Source organism: Quercus robur, chromosome 6, assembly GCF_932294415.1.
Source record: "Quercus robur chromosome 6, dhQueRobu3.1, whole genome shotgun sequence".
Lineage (NCBI taxonomy): Eukaryota > Viridiplantae > Streptophyta > Magnoliopsida > Fagales > Fagaceae > Quercus > Quercus robur.
In genome coordinates this window covers 11939359-11957954 of record NC_065539.1, presented here as the reverse complement: position 1 = coordinate 11957954, position 18596 = coordinate 11939359, and the positions used below count along the sequence as shown (strand labels likewise).

The window sequence follows — 18596 nt, the reverse complement described above, 5'->3', positions numbered from 1 at the left end:
TACAAATTCTACCATACATAACCTTGTGTCATCATTCATAAAAAGCAAGTCAACATTCATTGATTGTATTTTTAAAATTCACCAATCACATTCATTATTACATCAATTTATAAAAATAATATAGTAAAATTTGTAATATATTTTTTTAATTATCCAAATAATCATAGGGTAGAGAGAGAAAGAAAGTGTGTTACAAAGGATAAACTTTAAATAATTATTGCTTACTAATCACACACACAAAAAAAAAAAAAAAATTCAAAATCATTTATTTACCATGTTCTTGTCATCCACCAATTACTTATAAAATTTAAAAATTGAGGTGTCTTCTTTTATTTACTTGGCGTTTTATTATTGCGCAGAAATTGCTCTTAATCGCGACCCCCTTTTTAAAAGGGAACAAGGGACGGCACCGTTTCAATCCTCAAAAGCGAGAAGAGAAGGTCTTGAGCTACGCGTGCGTGCGTGCGAACGAGAGAGAAAAACAGAGGTAAGAAAGAGACACAGAGACGAGAGGCGAGAGCTTGCCTTTGCACTGCGTTAGGGTTTCCAGAAAAGTAAGGTCAGTGAGCGCGTCTATTCATGAAAACGAAAACTAACAACTTTTTCTCTAATTTTGGTTGGTTTTTTTCTTTTTTACTTTGGGCTGTTTTTGACTCAAAGATTATGAAAAAAAAAAACCCCCAAAAAAAGCTTAGCAAAAATGGTGAGTTTGATTTGGTATTTGACGTATGTGTGTTGTGAGAAAGAGGTGTGCTTATCATGTGCAGGGCTGAGCAGAGAAAGAGAAATAGAGTGTGAGAGATTTAGAGAGAGAGTGGTGAGGACTGAGGAGAGGAGGTTTCTTCTTTTTATTGTGTTAGGGTTTCTCGCTTCCCTTTACTTTCACCAATTCCTTCTCCATGGATCGAAAGCTCGTGGTTAGTTTTTACTATAATTTCTTTGTTTTGGTTTATTTGCTTTTTCTTAATTCATTCAATTTTGTAGTTGTAGGAGGAAAAGATTTAAATTTTTTTGGTTATTAATTATGTGTAGTTACAAATTTTTGGATAATAGGTTCTGGGTATTCCATGGGATGTGGATACGGAGGGTTTGAGAGAATATATGAGCAAATTTGGGGATTTGGAGGATTGCATTGTCATGAAGGTTAGCTCAAGCTTTGATTTTTACTCTCACTACTTGATTTATATGATATTTTCTTTGATAAAGCTTGGTCTGGATTTTTTTTTTTTTGTTTTTTGAATGAGAAATGTTATTAACGAACAAACTCTATACGGAAGAGTACTCAGCAAATTGCATCATTGAAATGTGACTTTACAGCCCAATTACAACTTCAAAATGAAAAAAAGAAAATGAACTAACACCAATATAAAGAATGTCCTAACGAATGTAATGAACCCAAACCTGGGTGCAACAAGTCAAGCTCAACTCAACTAAGAAGGACGCTTGTGAAGAAGGCACACCTTGTAAATGAATTGATAAGGTTACCAGAATTTGACAAGCCAAGATTGCAAAGCTCAGTGGCATTACCTGCTCTTCTTTATGAGAAGAGCCAGAGTTTGAATCTCCCCTACCCCATTGTTGTAACTATCGGATTATCAAAAACAAAGAGCAAGATGAGCACAATAGTAGTTTGTTAGCTAATTACTAGTTGTTAGTTAGTTAAAGGGACAATCATGAGCTTTTCTCGATACCTGCTTTGTAAGATCACTAGTATGAATACTATGAGCCATGTAGCTATTTTTGTAATGATCATTGATGCAAATTCCTTGACTCTCTCTAGGTTCAGGTGACTACCTCGAACTAAGTCAAATTCCCCTAATTCTCCTCCCACTTCGCTTTGCCAGAATCACCAATTCACATTCCCATCCTTAAGACCCTAGCAAGTTTATTACAATATATATCTTACTTATAACAGAAAGAGAAATCCCCCATCTGCAGCAAATAGCCCTATTTAGGAGTGACTTGCAATTGATACTAGTTGCTTCCACGGTGTTTTTGACTTCCCATTTAACTAATAATCTGCATAATCCTTTCCTCTGTCCTGCTCTCCCCAGCATGAAGAAGAGCATATCTCTTTTGCCAAATTTTGATATATTGCCTCCCACAAAGCAAACCTGCAAAGTTTGAACTGTCAAACTTTTTCCCTCAGATTTTCCTTCCCCCAAACTGTTATATATCATGCCAACAACTTAATGTTCTTGATAAAACAAGAATGCGCAATAAAATTCCAGATTCTTTTAGCAAAAGGCCATTAAAATCAGTTGGTTCCTACTCTCAATTGTACTTCTGCATAGAGATTGGTCTTGTTTATAGTTGGCTACTAGAGACAGAATGGTCCAATGGTGCAATAGCCCTGTTGCACCATTCTGTCTCTAGTAGCCAATCTATTTGTAATGGCAAAACAACTAATAGAAGCATGTCTGGAAATCTGCATCTGATGCTATCCAAGTCTTTGTATTAAGCATATTTACTTGACTTAAATAGGATCCCAATAGCTCTATCTGCTTCCCCTACTATAATGGCTTGCTTTTGATAGAAACCAGCTCTTTTGACCTTGCTGGTTTCCACATCCAAACCACATCATGACACACTGGACAACTTAGCGCCTATGCTGCTAGTTGTATCCTATGCAATCCTAAATCCATACTTCTGAAGCAAGAACTCCATCTGGGTGCCACTAGTCCTACCATAAAATTTATTACAGCCATGGCCAAACCTCATCATGAAACACACCAGACAACCTAGCATCTATGCTACTAGCTGTATCGTATGCAACCGTCCATACCTGAAGCAAAAGCTCCATCTGGATGCCACTAGTTCTGCCATAAGAAAATATTACAACCGTGGCCCACTTTAAACTTCAAAGAGATCTTGTAATGTTTCTTAAATTCAAAATCTTCCTCCATCCCCATTTACCATCTTGAGGTGCTTTTACACCCTAGAAACTCATTTCTTTTTAAAGGGTTCAATTGAAGCAGGCCACCCATAAAGAACTTGTCTGAGCAAATAGGTTCTAGATATGCCTCATGATTGTATCATTGTTCCACTATTCACTTCTTTTCAAACCCAGCCCTCCTTTTTTTGGACAACACACCAGCTCCCATGCCACTTTAGTACGTTTGGCTGGATCATCATTGCCTATCCAAAGGTTCCAAAGGAAATTATTAAACTTTTGCTCAATAGTTGTAAGTTTTTAACCACCTTTAAAAGGCTGGACCAATACATCCGGAGGCCATACCAAAATGATTGAACCAACCTCAGTCTTCTAGCAAATGAGAGATGCATAGATGGACCAAGTGTCTATTTGCCATCAATTTCTTCGTTTAGCCTTTTAGTTTATTTGCTTGTGTACAAATTTTTTAAGCCTCACTTTTTTAGGTACAACTATACTTAAACCAACTTTCAGCAAAATGCAATCAACAAAAAGTCAAATGATCAAGTGCCAAAGGGACACCAATAACTTATTTTAGCTGTAATTCTATCAATAAGAGGTTTGCAGTAAGAAGCATTAGGCTTTGCAAATGTCAAGGGAACTCCTGAGTATCTCACTAGAAGTCTGCTCTCTTTGAAATTCAAAATAGCTAGCAGTTGTTTCTTCAAATCTGAGATTGCACATAAGCACAAAAAACTTTTTTTCAATGAGTTTGCAAACAATCCAGAGATATTTTTGAATTCATCCAACTCATCTTTAATGAACTTAATTGAGTCCAAATCAGCACCTGAGAAATCAATTAGATCATTGGCAAAGCTGAGGTAAGCTGTAAATTTAGAGAACTTAAGATGAAATTTGAATAACATAGGAGGCTGCACTTTCTGCTGCATTAATCTTGTGAATATCTCGATTGCTATCACAAACAAATAAGGAGACAAAGGACCTCCTTATCTCAATCCTCGACCAGTCTTAAAATGTCCCACCAAGCTGCCACTGAAAGTTTCCCTCATCTATTCAAGAATTACTCAGACCAAAAGTTGATGAATATGAAGGGTTTAGGGCCATAGTTTTGCTTAGCACCAATTGAGATTACAGCTGGTGAATGGTCTGAAACCCCTGGAGCTAATAATTCAACAGGAGATTAATTGAAAGCTGTTGGCCACTCTACATTCCCTAGCACTCTGTCCAACTTCTAGGCTACAAATTCACCACCATCTCCTTTGTTGCCCCATGCGAAGAGGTTACACACAAAACTGTGTTGCATCACCTTGTTATTGAATAAACACTTACCAAATTCTGATTCATACTAGGATAAAGTCTCATTGCCAGATTTCTCCTCAATAATCTTGACCACATTAAAATCACCTGTGATCAACCATGGTTTAGCTTCAATCTGAACTTTAAAGGATTCTGACTGGTCCATAGCTGTCTTCCTTGCACTTTATTGTTTGAAGCATGCATTAATGAACAAAAGCCATCTAAAAAACCCTTGCTTGTCTTCCACTTGATACTGAATTACCTGGTCAAATTGATACAATGAGGACACTGTCACTTCCTTAGCTAGGAAGCATGGACATGGCAAAATGGGCTGCATGTCTGTGTCGGACTTGGATACTCTTCGGACACAGCTGCATGTGTGTCCCAAATGTGCCCTGCTAAACAATAATAATTTTCTTTAATAAATGATGGTCCTGTTAGTATTTGATGGGTTAGAATTTTTTTTTGAAAAATTAATTGTATTCTAAACATTGTTTAATAGCCATGGATTCACTTTATTATCCATTATTGCTCTTAAATTGATATATGTTTAACAATATATGAAAAATAAATGCTTAACAATAAAAAAAAATATATGTAATAATTAATTAAACACGTATTCCCGTCGTGTTGTATCCTAATTTTTCAGAAATTGTCATATCGTTGTGTCATACCTGTATCCATATCCATGTCCGTGCTTCCTAGTTCCAGAGTGTCCCAATGCACCCAAATCCTGCCTAAGCTCTGATGCAGGTAATTGTGTATAAACCCTCATCCAGATGCAATCACTTCCTTCACTCTTACTGCATTTGCTTCCTTACTTTCTGTCCAACCAGGTGTAATTAATTTATTTTCCTTCTTCCCAAGTTTTCCATGACCTCTTTCTGCCTAAGCTTGGTCTTGATTTTCACTTGGTGGATTTTTTTTATTGGCTAGTGCACAACCTTAGCTTAAGATGATTTCTTGTAGATACAGCTTTTAGAGTATATGGATTAGAGGAATCAATGGGATTTTTGGTTTTTCTAGTATTTTTTTGCGTTTCCTATGAACTTGCGTTGTCAAAGTTTAATACTTCTGTTTGTCTATTTCTTTGGATTGGACTTGCTTTATCAGTTACAGCAGTTTGTGGTTTCCTGCTTCCTCTTTGTGCTTAGTTTTTGTATGGATTAAATTTTGGCTGAAATTGGTTTCTGTATTGAAGAATTCATGCATAATAATTGTGTGAAATATTTAAATTTCATTTTCAGTGGAAAAGGCATTTTATCAATTTAAATATAAGGAATGGCATTGGGACTCTCAACTCTAACTCCACAAATTTAATTTCTCTCAAAATGGAAGTGACCAGTGAACATATTTAGTTATTTTTCTAGTAGTAGATGTTTAATTTGATACATCTTTTACTTCGTTGTACATTCAACACAAAATCATACAAGAACAAATAATCATGGATTTAATTTGATATATACAATAGAGACATTTGAAAACAACATCAGACAACATGTCTTAGCATTGTCCAGTACTTTAACACTTATTTCTATGGTTGAGCATCTTAGCTTACCACCTAACACGTGAAATTCTTGCTCATGCATGAAACCTTTATGTGGATTGAATAATTGTCAGAGAAAGTTGACTAAAATCATTTTTTTTCCACACTAGATCAAATGTAAAAGGATGTTATATGCTGCATCTCAATTACATTTGAAATATTACATCGTCATTAGTTAGGCTGTCATAAGAAGTGGTTTATGTGAAATAGGTAGAGACTAGACCAGGATATGGTTGAGCCTTTGATTTAACAAAATGGCTAGAATTGGATCTTTAGGAGGCTTCTTGATTGTCCTCAGGAAAATTTCTTATTCAAATTTAATTGTACTCTATTCCTCAGGGATGGGCAATTTGGAGATTGCATTTTCCATAAATACTTTTATACATAAACTATTGTACAAAATTTTAATATTTGCTTCTTCTTTTTCCCCTATTATTTTGGAATTTATTTTAAAAAGTAATGCAATTCTATTTGTTTTTATGATTTAGGAGCGGTCAACGGGCCGGTCTCGTGGTTTTGGATATGTAACATTTGCATCAGATGAAGATGCGAAGGTCAGTACAAATTTAGAATTGATTAGAATTTGTGTTGTGTTCTTTACTTATCTTTTTTTAGCAGGATATTTTTGATTGATTAGACAAATTTTGAGGTTGGCCAAATTTGAATATGTATTATGTCTATGATAATGTTTGATGTATGATGTCTTTCTGGCTACAGAATGCATTGTCAAGTGAGCACTTTCTTGGCAACAGAATTCTGGAAGTTAAAGTGGCTACCCCAAAGGTTGCATTACAGAATTTAAAATTAGTACATTTTATTTGTTGTTGTGATTTCCATTCTCTCACCTTTTCCTCATGAGATCCAATTGTAATTTTCTGCTGACAATTATATGTGATGGTTTCTTTTGGCAGGAGGAAATGAGAGCGCCGGCAAAGAAAGTTACCAGGATCTTTGTTGCCAGGATCCCACAATCTGTGACGGAAGCAAACTTCCGAAGGTAACAGAGTTGATTGCTAGATTATCAAGATACTTTATTTTGTCATACCTTTGCTAATTTTATAGCATGATTCAATGAAGTATGTTGAGGAAACATGTTGGTCTCTAACCTTTTTTATCTTTCTACCAGCCATTTTGAGAAATATGGTGAGATAACGGACTTGTACATGCCTAAGGTCTGCTCTCTCTCTCTCTCTCTCTCTCTCTCACACACACACACACACAAATTTATATTGCAATGATTGCTCTGGTTGTAATCAACAAGATGTAATTGATGTCTTTGTTCTGTAGGATCAAGGCTCAAAAATGCATCGTGGAATTGGGTTTATCACCTTTGAAAATGCAGGTCAGACCATCTTACTTAACTTGATGCTATACAGCTAGTTTTTGCATGACATTTGGTTCTTTGAACATCATAATCTTACCTTCCCGATAATTATTGTTCTACAAAAGAAGAGATGTTTTTGAATTTTTATCATTGGTCTGTGAGATATAAAGTTCAGTCTATCTACATGTATGAAATCCTAGAAATAACTCCCCCCCCCATCCCCCAAGAAAAAGGGGAAATGGTGAATGTGAATGGATTTAAGGTATCTGCGTTTTAAGTGATTTCTATTGACAATCTTGATTTCTTAAATATTAAAATTTGACTATACTAGAAGGTATGAGCTTTAGCTCAAATGTCAGTTCCTCCCCTTCGAAGAACAAGGTGGAGGATGAGGTCATGGCCTTGTGGGTTTAAGACCCACTAGGTGTGTGTGTACTGTGTATTGATCACCAATAAAAGAAAAACTACACTAGAACATGAGATAGCTTTTGTTACCCTGTTAGTATTCTCTTAAGATAAAAAAAAAAACCAAGATTATTTGCAAAATGACTGGCATTATCTGTTTCCGGTCTTCCAGAATCTGTGGACAGTTTGATGGCTGAAACTCATGAATTAGGAGGTTCAACTGTAGTTGTTGATCGAGCAACACCAAAGGCAAGTGACAGTATGACTAGTCTTTTTCTTTCTTAATTGCACCTTCTGATTTTTTCCTGAAAGCAGAACGTCCTATCTCTTTTAGCTTACAATTGAATTTTATTCGCAGTAAACTTGTGTTTCTAAATTAAGCTAATATAATTTTATATTCTCAGGAAGATGACTTCAGGCCAATAGGCAGAGTGGCACAGGGTGGATATGGTGCATACAATGCTTATATTTCTGCAGCCACTAGATATGCAGCTCTTGGTGCACCTACTTTATATGATCATCCAGGCCCTGTTTATGGAAGTAAGTAAACTATGAATGTACATGTGTGAAATGTATTCCAGTTATGTTAATTGATGCAGTCAGTTTTTCCTTATTATGATGGACCAGGGGGTGAGCCCTCTCGAGGAATGGGCAAAAAGATTTTTGTTGGTAGGCTTCCTCAGGAGGCATCCGCTGACGATCTCCGTCAGTATTTCGGTAGATTTGGTCGTATATTAGATGTCTATGTTCCCAAGGTAAGATTGCTATTACGGTATTACCTACATATTATGAGTGAAAAATTGATTTAAGGTAACTGACAATCTTGTGAAATGCATATAAATATAGGACCCTAAGAGAACTGGACACCGGGGTTTTGGTTTTGTAACTTTTGCTGAAGAAGGTGTAGCAGATCGTGTATCTCGAAGGGCTCATGAAATTTGTGGACATCAGGTATGAAATCGAATTCTTTTAGTCATATTGCAACCATTTTCCATCCTTAAGCAGTTGTAGAATGTCGGGGTTTTGACTTTTCAACTTGCTCGACAGGTCGCAATAGATTCAGCCACACCTCTTGATGATGCTGGTCCCAGTGGAAATTTTATGATGAATGGTGCTGAATCCTTTGGAGGCTATGGCGGTCCCATGCGCACTTATGGCAGGATGTATGGAAGCCTGGATTTCGATGACGTGGGTGTATGTATATTGATCTCTTAATGTAGCAATAATTGCTAAATATTCCAGATCTAGTAGTTGACTTCTGTTGATACTTTTGTAATCTTTGGAACAAGGCAATTTTTTCTGTGAAGAAAAGTAGGTTTTCTTTATTTAATGCTTGGTTCTTAATGTATTCTGCAATGAATAAATGAACAGTTCTTAGGCATGTCTGTTATTGTTACTATTTTTTTGGTACTTAGTAATGTCTTATATGATGCCATCTTTGTTTTGCAGTGGGGCTATGGAATTGGCAGTGCCAGACCATCAAGAGCAGATTGGAGGTATAGGCCATACTAAAGAGTTTCGCCAGGAGAACTTGCACATTGCTTCTCTTAAAAATGCATTGCATTTTGTGTTAAATTGTATAACTTGAATATACTATTAGGATGTTCATTTTCGAAGTCGACCTAATGGGTTATAGACTCGTGTTTATGCACCCATCTCAATGCATTTATATATGTAATGTGCTGGGGAACATAGGTTGGAACCTGCCCTTATGTTTTGAAAAATTGTCCGAATTAATAAAACTAAAGTGTTAAGTGATCAGTTGTGTTTGGTTCACCTATCTGCAGTACCCGCGGTTGGCTATTTGCCTGTCACGTTTAGTAACTAATTATTGTGTTTTCCAAATTCCAATGTTGCTCTGTAAATAATCAGGAGGTGATTGTTGGATTGATATCAGGTGCAATTGCTTTTAACAATTGCCCCATGCACGCCATTTCTTTCACAAATTTTTTTACATTTTTAACTTTTTAACTTTTTTACATTTTTTTATTTAATAGTTGAGATTGAAAGTTACTTTTTGTAATTTTCAATCTCCATCCTTTAATGCTATTGCATCAGGTGCACGTGATTGTTCTGTTGGTTGTGTCAGTGTTCTTGGTTTGGTCTGTGGTGTCTGAATTGTTCCATTATCTAACAAGGGTGGAGCCCAAGCAGAGCCGGTGTGGCCTGCAGGGTTGAGCAGAGTTTCCAGCACAAAATCAGCCGCATGTAGTGTGTTCATGTCTCATTTTTGAGAACAACACCCAGTGCCGTAATTGATAGAACCAATATTTATATCGAGCTTGTTACATGTTGCAGCCTGTGGCCTGGGTGTGGGGTTCCACCCCCTTCCCCATGTGATAGGGGTGTTAAATGTAACGATCACATAAATTCCTAGTGACATTATGACTGCCATTCGTGGCAAGTGGCAAATATCACATGATTTATCGGTTTTCTTTTCACCCATAGCTATATCACGTACATTCTAAAGCGTTTTTTTCTAAAAGATGAGCCAGCTGATCACATTCTTCATAATGCAACATTTTAACATTGCTAGCCTTCTGCTTTGGCTGGTGTCTTCTACTTAGGTTGCGTTTGGATTGGGATGAAAACTTCTGCGTCTGCGTTTACGTTTTTTTTTTTTTTTTTTTTTTTTTTAACGCGTTTTGGAGCGTTTTGGGTGTTGCGGCTACTGTTCATGCACTGTTCAATGAACAGTAGCAGCAAACTTTGACTTTTCAAATTTTTTTGGACCAATCACAGCACATCGTGTACTGTTCACGGATCCACAAATTTCACTTTTCAGCAACTTTTTCATTAAAAATGGGTCCTACGATACTATTCACACATTTAAAAATTATTTCGCTATAGTGTTTTTCAGTTTTCAGATTTCAGCTGTATCCAAACGGACCCTTACACCCTTTGCCAATATGCCTTTCTCTATGGCCGATTTAGATGGAGTAGAGTAGAGTAGAGTAGAGGAGAGTAGAGTAGAGTTGACCAGAATTTACAACCAACTCTAATCCCCCTCCTCTCTCCATCCAAATTAGCCACTAAATAAAATGATGCATTATCTTTTACTTATTTTTATAATAAAATGTTATGTATTCAAAAGTCCTGAAACTGCGGTTGTATTTCTTAACATTCTTTAGGGTTGTAGATGGACTCATTTTATTTGGACATATCCCTTCCTTCCTATCCCCATTTGGGGACCTTTTTCAAACTCAGACCTTCATTTGGCTTAACAGAACCTTGGAATCAAAGAACAACTTTTACTTTTGTGTTGTTCCGGAATACACTATTTGCTTTAACCATACGAAGCATATGACTAGCTCGTAATGCTTGCCTATTGCAGCAAGAAATCATATCCCCATCTGCCTAGATTCATCAAATTATCAATTATGTTAATGAATTCGTCCTCATTGTGAAATACCATCACCCTCTTCGCAGATTCAACAGTTGATTTACTGGACACCTCCCCAACAATCTTTTGTCAAACTTGACACTGATGGTAGTATGTCATTGGTAATCCCGGATTAGCCAGAGTTAGGGATTGCCATTGGACTCAACTATTTTGTAACTATTATAACTAAATAAACAGATCCCCTTTTTAGTTATAAAAATAAAATAAAAAGCATTCCTGCTGCCATGGGATGCATCACATGCATAATTTTTATCTTAACGTCCGCCCTAGTAGATTGTGGAAAAAAATATATGAATTAGATGGTGTCCACAACATTACTCATACACAAAAGGATGATTACTAAACCATGTAAAAGAAAATTTGTATTCACACTAAACTATAATGTCTTAAGTATCCAAGAATACCCTCATGGTCTGATGCACAAAATTTTAATCATTAAACACATCATGTATCCGTATAATGCAACATATGGGACTTCTTAACAAAACATATTAAAGAGCACAATAGCTAGAAGAGCTTCTATACCAGTCACCGATGACAAATGTGGTGAATCATTGCTTTTGAATTGAAAAGAAACTACGGTCATTCTTCTTACTGCAGCAATTTGGCCTTTTATCTTAGACTACTTTTAACATCCAAATTTGGCTGGTGAACGCAGTTCTTCTCACCTAGAGAGAATGTAGAATCCAATCAACACTCTGCAACCAAAAAAGAATAACGTTAAGAACACAAATTTTTCACAACTTATTAAGGTGGCAAGTTAGAGCAACATTCATATAAGCTCATCACTGGTACAATTTTTATTACGTAACCAATCACTACAAGCTACACCAACAGTCAGTGATTTTATTTTATTTTATATATTTTTTTTGTCCCTAGATTTATTGAAACAAAAAGTATGGAGCAGCCATGAACAAACTCTGAAGTTTGAAGTCAGAAATTCCATTTACCTGGTGCAAAACATATATGAGGATTTAGGACGCATAGGAGGTAAAGCAACCGCTGAAGGAACCCATCTGCACATACTTTTTGAAGGAAAAAATCTTGTGATTACTCTTGGGGACTTCATCGACTGAAACTGTGCTTCTCATTTTTTGGGCTTTCATCTGTGCAACTCTCAGCTTGTTTAAGATCTTATCCATTGATGATGATTTCTTCTTTTCTAATTTCATCTGAACCAAACTCTAGTTAGCATAGGACACACAGGATCTCAATAAAAAAGACTAGAAAGAATCGTACAATTTTCAAAACAGAACTTGTTGAACTTTCTATTTGTTCTCGAAAAGAATTTGGAAAAGGATGAGAGAGTGAGCTTAAAAATGAATTCTTTAAAGTATCTTAGCATTTCTGCTGTTTCCAATAGCAAAATGTAGTTGAATTGGTGTATAAAATATAATGCTGAAAATGAATCGACCTCAAGTTTTTGTATTGCTGCTTCAGCTTTGGCCTTCTGCAAGTTTTCCCATGCAGTGATCTTGGCTTCCTCTCTTTGCAACCTGCAAGCCAATAGAATTATTGGTCCAGAACAATGATCTCTAATACTAGAGTTGATGTCGTACAATGAGTGCTCTTACCAACGTTAATGCAGCACAATATTTTCTTAAGGATTTTTGAGGGAAAATAAACAAAAACATGAACTAAGTTGCTTGAAATCATCATCAAACACAAAAGAAAATCTAGAAATTAGCACCAACCATTATAGAAAAATTTTAATAGAAATTTTATTTATCAATTATAAACTCCACATTAGAGTACAATAGGCACGCCCATATGGACTTATTAAGACAGATAAAAACCCAATTGCTAAAATAGCCTTCACTCTACAAAATTAAATTAAATACCAATAATTTAATTAGCTAATATGTTGGAGAGATCGCAAGTTGAAAAGATTTCAATTAAGGGCTTAATACTTAATATAGCATATAAGGACTTCATTTACTCCAAAAGATTAAGCCAATGAGTTTAAACTCAATTATATTATATTAATCATTCACTCTTGTTATTACTTATTAGTATGTCATATGAGATTTCAAAACTTAACTGATCACACCACTCACATGTGAGACTTCAATAAACCGGTTGACCATAAAATGTTGGTCCAATAGATTCCAAGCATTAGGATTTTCGAAGAGAGAGAGAGCACTACAAAGATTTGGCAAATTCTTAGTAGTAGCAAGTGCAGGTACTTGATTGGAAAAGACTTTGCCATTTGTTACCAAACAGAAAGGGTGACCCCTTCAGTCTGCTTGGAAAACCAGTTGTTTCTGGTCTAAACTTTTGAAATCAGCACTCAAGGAAGGAACATAGTTCAATCATTTTTCAGTTGTAAGGACAAATTCAATTTAACTCCTTATAAGTCCCAACTGAAGCAATGAAGAGAACAAGCAGTCTGAAAGATTGGTTGGTCCTCATAAATTTAACCCAACAACAGAAGGATTATGTTCAACCGAAGCAATGGGTGCAAGATAGGATTTAAAGAAAACATACTTTGAAATGTTCATTTCTGACTCTGCAATATTCCAAGATGAAGCTTGAGCTTCCTCAGAATTTTTATTCAGGTCTTCAACGTGTGGCAACCCTTTCTTATTCACATTACTAGTACGTCTTTTAGACCACCTAATAACAGTAGCTCGTTTGTCAACCTCCACATCCCTGATTTCTAATTTAGCAGAATTGTCACCTTCTGTTTCCACAATATTAGATGGCAAAGGTTGATGAGTCGGAGAAAATGGAGACTTCCCTCTTGGAGATGAGTGGAAGCCACAATCAGGGCTCATTTGGGTTGCCATATCTCTTCGTGAAACAGCACCAGAATCCATGATTTCCTCAGTTTCATCAAGTTTCTCATCTGTACATATGATCCAACAGAGACGAGCTAACATGTAAAGAATTGAAGTAAATTAAAAATGCATCATTCAGCAGTGGAGTCAATATTACTCCTTTATTTGAGTTCATTTATTTGTTGTTCTCAAGATTGTAGAATGCTATTACCTTAACCTCATGTAACTAAATTATGACATCAATTTGCAAACCGGCTCCCTAGTTCCTTTTGGGAGAAAAAGTATCTCATGCATCCGGCAAACGTAACATCCCTCTTAAAGTATGAGGACCCAACAACTGTTGAATCCATAGCATGTGGATCCTATAGCTATGGGCCACGAGAAGGATGTTTTGTATAAATGATGCATAACATAATTATTCCTTCTAGGAAGATTCCAATATAATGTACAATACTTTTCATGATGATATCCTCCAAGAAGAACATAGGGAAACAGAACAATTTTATCCCAAACCTTTACTAATTAAGTGGGATTCCTAGATCAATCCCCCAAAATTACAGCCTAAATCTATGAATTTGTCTAAAAGATGACCCTGTCAAGTTGATTTGGATAGCTAAGGGCAAATTTGTAATGATGAGACGATGATGGGAAAATGAGAACTTTTCCTTCATGTTGTGTGAGGCCAAATACAATACTGGCTGATAGGTATCTGACTCTGACAAATGATTGTCCATAAAGCATCCCACGCACTTGATCACATGCATTGCCCCTAGCACACGACACTCAATTTCTGTTCTGTGACACCTATAGCTGCTGTTTAAGTATTCACAGCGGCTTCCACAACTGTTTGAAAAATAAAAATTAAACATCCCAGCCTAATTTTTCAGAAAAAATTTCATATCTGTCAAGTTGTTATTGATTCTCATGCGCGCCCACTAAACATTACTTCATCGTTATCCATTTACAATTAGCCATCTCAACAATTGTGAAAAAATTTGTGACTCTAGAGTTATTGAATATTGACGCAGGTTCAATTCATTATCTAGAATGTGCCTGTAAAAAAGAAGAGGAACATCATACCTTGAGAGCTAGACAATGAAGGCTCACTCAACAACTCCAACCATCCAGGCAAACTAGGAGATTGTTGTACCCAATTCGTATTTTCAGAATGCATTAAATAAGATTGTTCTCCATTAGAATTACCATAATGAACAACAACACTATCAGCAGCCAATACTCCAGCTGATAAAGGAGAACCCACCATCATATTCCTCACACTGCCACCTTCAAATCCCTGCACTGCTGGTGAATAATTGGAGTAGTACACAACCTCTGGAGGCGTCACAATTGGACCACTCTTGGACTTAGGCCTTTTATGAGGCTGAGAACTTGAATGTTTAACCATACCATTTCCTGAAACAGGGCTACAAATCCACCTCTCAGCATCTTCCCACTTTGAAGGCAAAGTCTTTCCACTATTAAATGGCAACAAAAAGGAAGCGCTACTTGAATTCCTTCGGCTTCTATTACTTGACAGTGGTACACGTTCTGAGCTCCAACCCTTTTGGCTCCCAACACTCTTATCCCGGTAACTAGGAGCTCCCGGGCTGGGCAATGTTCCCAAATTGTGGGAAGTAACTGAAACTTTCTTCATGGTTTTCTGTCCAAACCAAGCACTGGTTGTTTAGCTAAAGCTTTGGACTCACCAAATGGTGAAGCGGGCCTTTTCCTTTTAGCTCAACTTACTCTTACTGCAAAAGAAAAAACTCATTGGATAACAAGATGGTTGAAACTGGAAACTGGGCTCAGCTTTATATGCATTTGTCTCTAATACAGCTGTAGCTTTGACATAACACTTTTTGGCCTTAGTTTTGTAGGGGAAGCAATCTTAGTGTACGTAGATTTGATTGGATTTGAACCACACCATCACTCTTGAAAGTCCCAAAGTTGTACACTGCCAGATTTTGGATCAAAACATCAAATCAGAGAATCAAACGCAACGAAGTGGACGAAGTTTACATAAAAAAATGTAACGGATTGGAAAACGTTTTTTTTTTTTTTTTTTGAGAAAGAACGGATTGGAAAACGTAGTTCATACAAATTATGGGAAATGTTATTGTGGGTTCTAAGGAATGAGGATGAGTTACCGTGGGTTTTAACTAATGAAAAAGAATAAAAAATATGCATGAATTAAAAATAGTAAAATTTACTAAAGTGATAAATGAAACTCAATTTTTTTTTAAAAGGGTATTTATTTATAATTTATAAATTATATAGTAAAATGCTCATTTTTTGAAATTATTCAGTAAACTATCTATGTATTTTGAACTTGATTTTAACAAAATCGAGTTACAAGTAAAATTGGACATTAATAATAAAAAATTATGTATATTTTTAAATGTAATCACCTAAATTTTTAACAATATTGAATTCTACTTAAATTTTCAAAAAAAAAAAAGGCAAAATATACATAAAACTTGACATTGTTAATGTCAAATTTAATCTATAACTTGATTTTATTAAAATTAAGTTTCAAAAACAGTAACATTTTACTAAATAATTTCAAAATATAAGTATTTTGTTACATAATTTATAAATTAGGAACAAAATAACCATTTTTCGTATTTTTTTTAAGTTTCATTTACCATTTTAGTAATATTTTACTATTTTCAGCTCCTTTATCGTTAACTCCACATTTTATAAAATTGGTCAAAATTTTACTAATATAAAGCAATTTCTAACACTACCCAAAAATTATATAAAGGATAGAGCCGGAGTAGTAGGACAATTCATACAGGTTCTGTTTTCAGTCTTTGTCGAATGTCGAATGGATGGACAATTCATAAATGTTGTACATCAGAGATTACAACAGATTTTCAAGAATCTCACGCCTAGACCACAAGTGGTAGGAAGTGATTAGAGACACGTATTTCTTTTTCCTTTTTTTGATGAATGAAACACGTATTTCAAGGATTACCAATTTGCAAAGCGTGCACGCACGTCATCATTTGGTGGTAAAAGGTCAGGGGTTTTTACACATTGGACAGTTTCATGGTCAAATAACAAATTACTGCCGGTCTGCCCCGGTCGGCCCAATGCATTTCATGAATTTTATTAGAGTTTAACAATTTGAATATTAGAATTTAACAATTCAATATTCTTTATTCATTTTTTATATTATATATATATATATATATTTTTTTGGTGTGTTTAAAATCGTTTCTATTTTTGAGATACAAAATTGTTAATTTGGTTTTATTAAATTTTCTTTTATAATTGTTAGGAGAATTAGTTATCAATGATTATTTGGCACATTCTTAATTGGGAGAAACAAATTAAGATCTTAATTAAGTTAAATTTCTATTGACACAAAATCTTGGAGGCTTGAATAATGAGAAATCCACCAAAAAAAAAAATCAATTATCATACATTGGGGGGGGGGGGGGGGTAAAAAGTTTATTTGGACAAATGGGGTCTTAATAGATCTGGAAGTGAATCATACTATTTGTGAACAATTTTGGCTCGATTCAAGAAAATACTTTTTTTTGGTCACTAATTAAACAAATAAGCCAAGTTTAAGCTTAAGTTTAGGCTTAAGGTGAGTTTGGTTCAGTTTTTTAAAACTAGGCTTTTTGAAATAGTAGAGTTTTCAAAAAGTGCAGTATGAAAAAGTACTTTTTATATGGTGAGTTTGGTTCAGTTTTTTAAAACTGGACTTTTTGAAATAATAGAGTTTTCAAAAAGTGCAGTATGAAAAAGTACTTTTTATAAAAACTGAGTGTTTGGTAAAAACTGTTAAAAAGTGCTTTTTGAAAAAGCTGAGTATTTAGCTAACACTTATAAAAGTGGCGATTTGAGCGATAAATTACTAAAAAAGACAATGTATATATAAAAGAGTTTATTTCATACTTAATCAATTACTTCATAATACTTACTCAAAAAAAAAAAATTTACTTAATAATAATAACAATAATAAAAATAAAATAAATATTATTGGTATTATTTTAATATTATTATTTTGCAAGGAAGCTTCAAGGAAGCCTCCTTTTTCACTCCTTAACACCCCCCCCCCCCCCACCACATATATTTGACCACATCTTGAAGCTTCCCTTTTCACTCTTTAACCCCCACCACATATATCTCATCGTTGTCTTTTCTCTTCATCTTCATCTTCCTTTTTCTTTTTCTTTTTTTCTTTTTTTTTTAATCTTTTCCCTTGCCAAGAGCCCTCAAGTTCTTGTTTCTCCCTTGTCATCTTCAGATCTTCTTCATCGTTTGTTTCATTCACCTCCTCAGAGGAGAGGAACCTGGGGCTGCACCGTTGATCAAGCTTATTTGTGAATTTGTGATCTGCCCTGGTTCTCTGGGGCTGTTGCTGCAATCCTTGATTTGTATTGCTCACTTTCACCGTGTAAAATTGTGTTATAAGCAAAGGTATAAAATTGGGGTTTTAAGAATAACTAGTGGGCAATTTGGGAAATATGCGCAACCTCCAACGGTAACCTGAAAAGCACTTCAGCACTTTTGTGCAATGGTGCTATTTGCTGCTTTCCCGATTTGTGCTTTTTCTTCACAAATGAAAACGCAACTTTTAACAAAAAGCAACTTTGAAATCCTTACCAAACGCACATAATTTTTTTTTTTTTGTTTCAAAACGTGCGTTTCAGCTTTTAAAAGCTGAAACAAACAGGCACTTAATTATTAAAAAAATTCAGCCAAATATAATAATGTACTTGTGAACAATTTGTGAGTATGGGGCTTTTTAAATGTATATATATATATATATATATATAATATTATTTGTTAATACATATAAATGTTTAAGAAATACTTGTAGACTTAAGATTGGATTATATAAGTTTATAAAAGAAATTTTTTTGAAACTCCCGGATTCAACCTAGAATAACCAAGTGGAGGTGTTTGAATGGGCTCCGTGGCCATAGTTTATG

The 18596-nt window shown here is 35.2% G+C and overlaps 2 protein-coding genes across 4 annotated transcripts; one reads left to right on the top strand and one right to left on the bottom strand.

Moving 5' to 3' along the window:
* Positions 1-385: 385 nt before the first annotated feature.
* Positions 386-9225, top strand: LOC126732775 (uncharacterized). 3 transcript variants are annotated; one of them, XM_050435780.1, is made up of 14 exons: positions 386-559; positions 768-917; positions 1054-1143; positions 6224-6289; positions 6453-6518; positions 6647-6732; positions 6862-6907; positions 7023-7077; positions 7637-7717; positions 7873-8004; positions 8092-8219; positions 8311-8415; positions 8512-8658; positions 8914-9225. In XM_050435780.1, exons 2-14 carry the CDS (start codon positions 900-902, stop codon positions 8974-8976), a joined length of 1083 nt encoding a protein of 360 aa, XP_050291737.1. In that variant the 5' UTR covers positions 386-559; positions 768-899; the 3' UTR covers positions 8977-9225. The 3 variants fall into 3 exon arrangements, with proteins under 3 accessions (XP_050291737.1, XP_050291735.1, XP_050291736.1); XM_050435778.1 differs by having other exon boundaries at positions 388-559; positions 7637-7713; positions 7869-8004; XM_050435779.1 differs by lacking the exon at positions 386-559 and having other exon boundaries at positions 747-917; positions 7637-7713; positions 7869-8004.
* A 1982-nt stretch (positions 9226-11207) lies between these two features.
* Positions 11208-15684, bottom strand: LOC126732773 (uncharacterized). Its single transcript, XM_050435777.1, has 5 exons — positions 14728-15684; positions 13355-13715; positions 12282-12363; positions 11818-12039; positions 11208-11565 (listed from the first exon to the last, which is right to left on the bottom strand). Exons 1-4 carry the CDS (start codon positions 15299-15301, stop codon positions 11842-11844), a joined length of 1215 nt encoding a protein of 404 aa, XP_050291734.1. The 5' UTR covers positions 15302-15684; the 3' UTR covers positions 11208-11565; positions 11818-11841.
* Positions 15685-18596: the final 2912 nt, after the last annotated feature.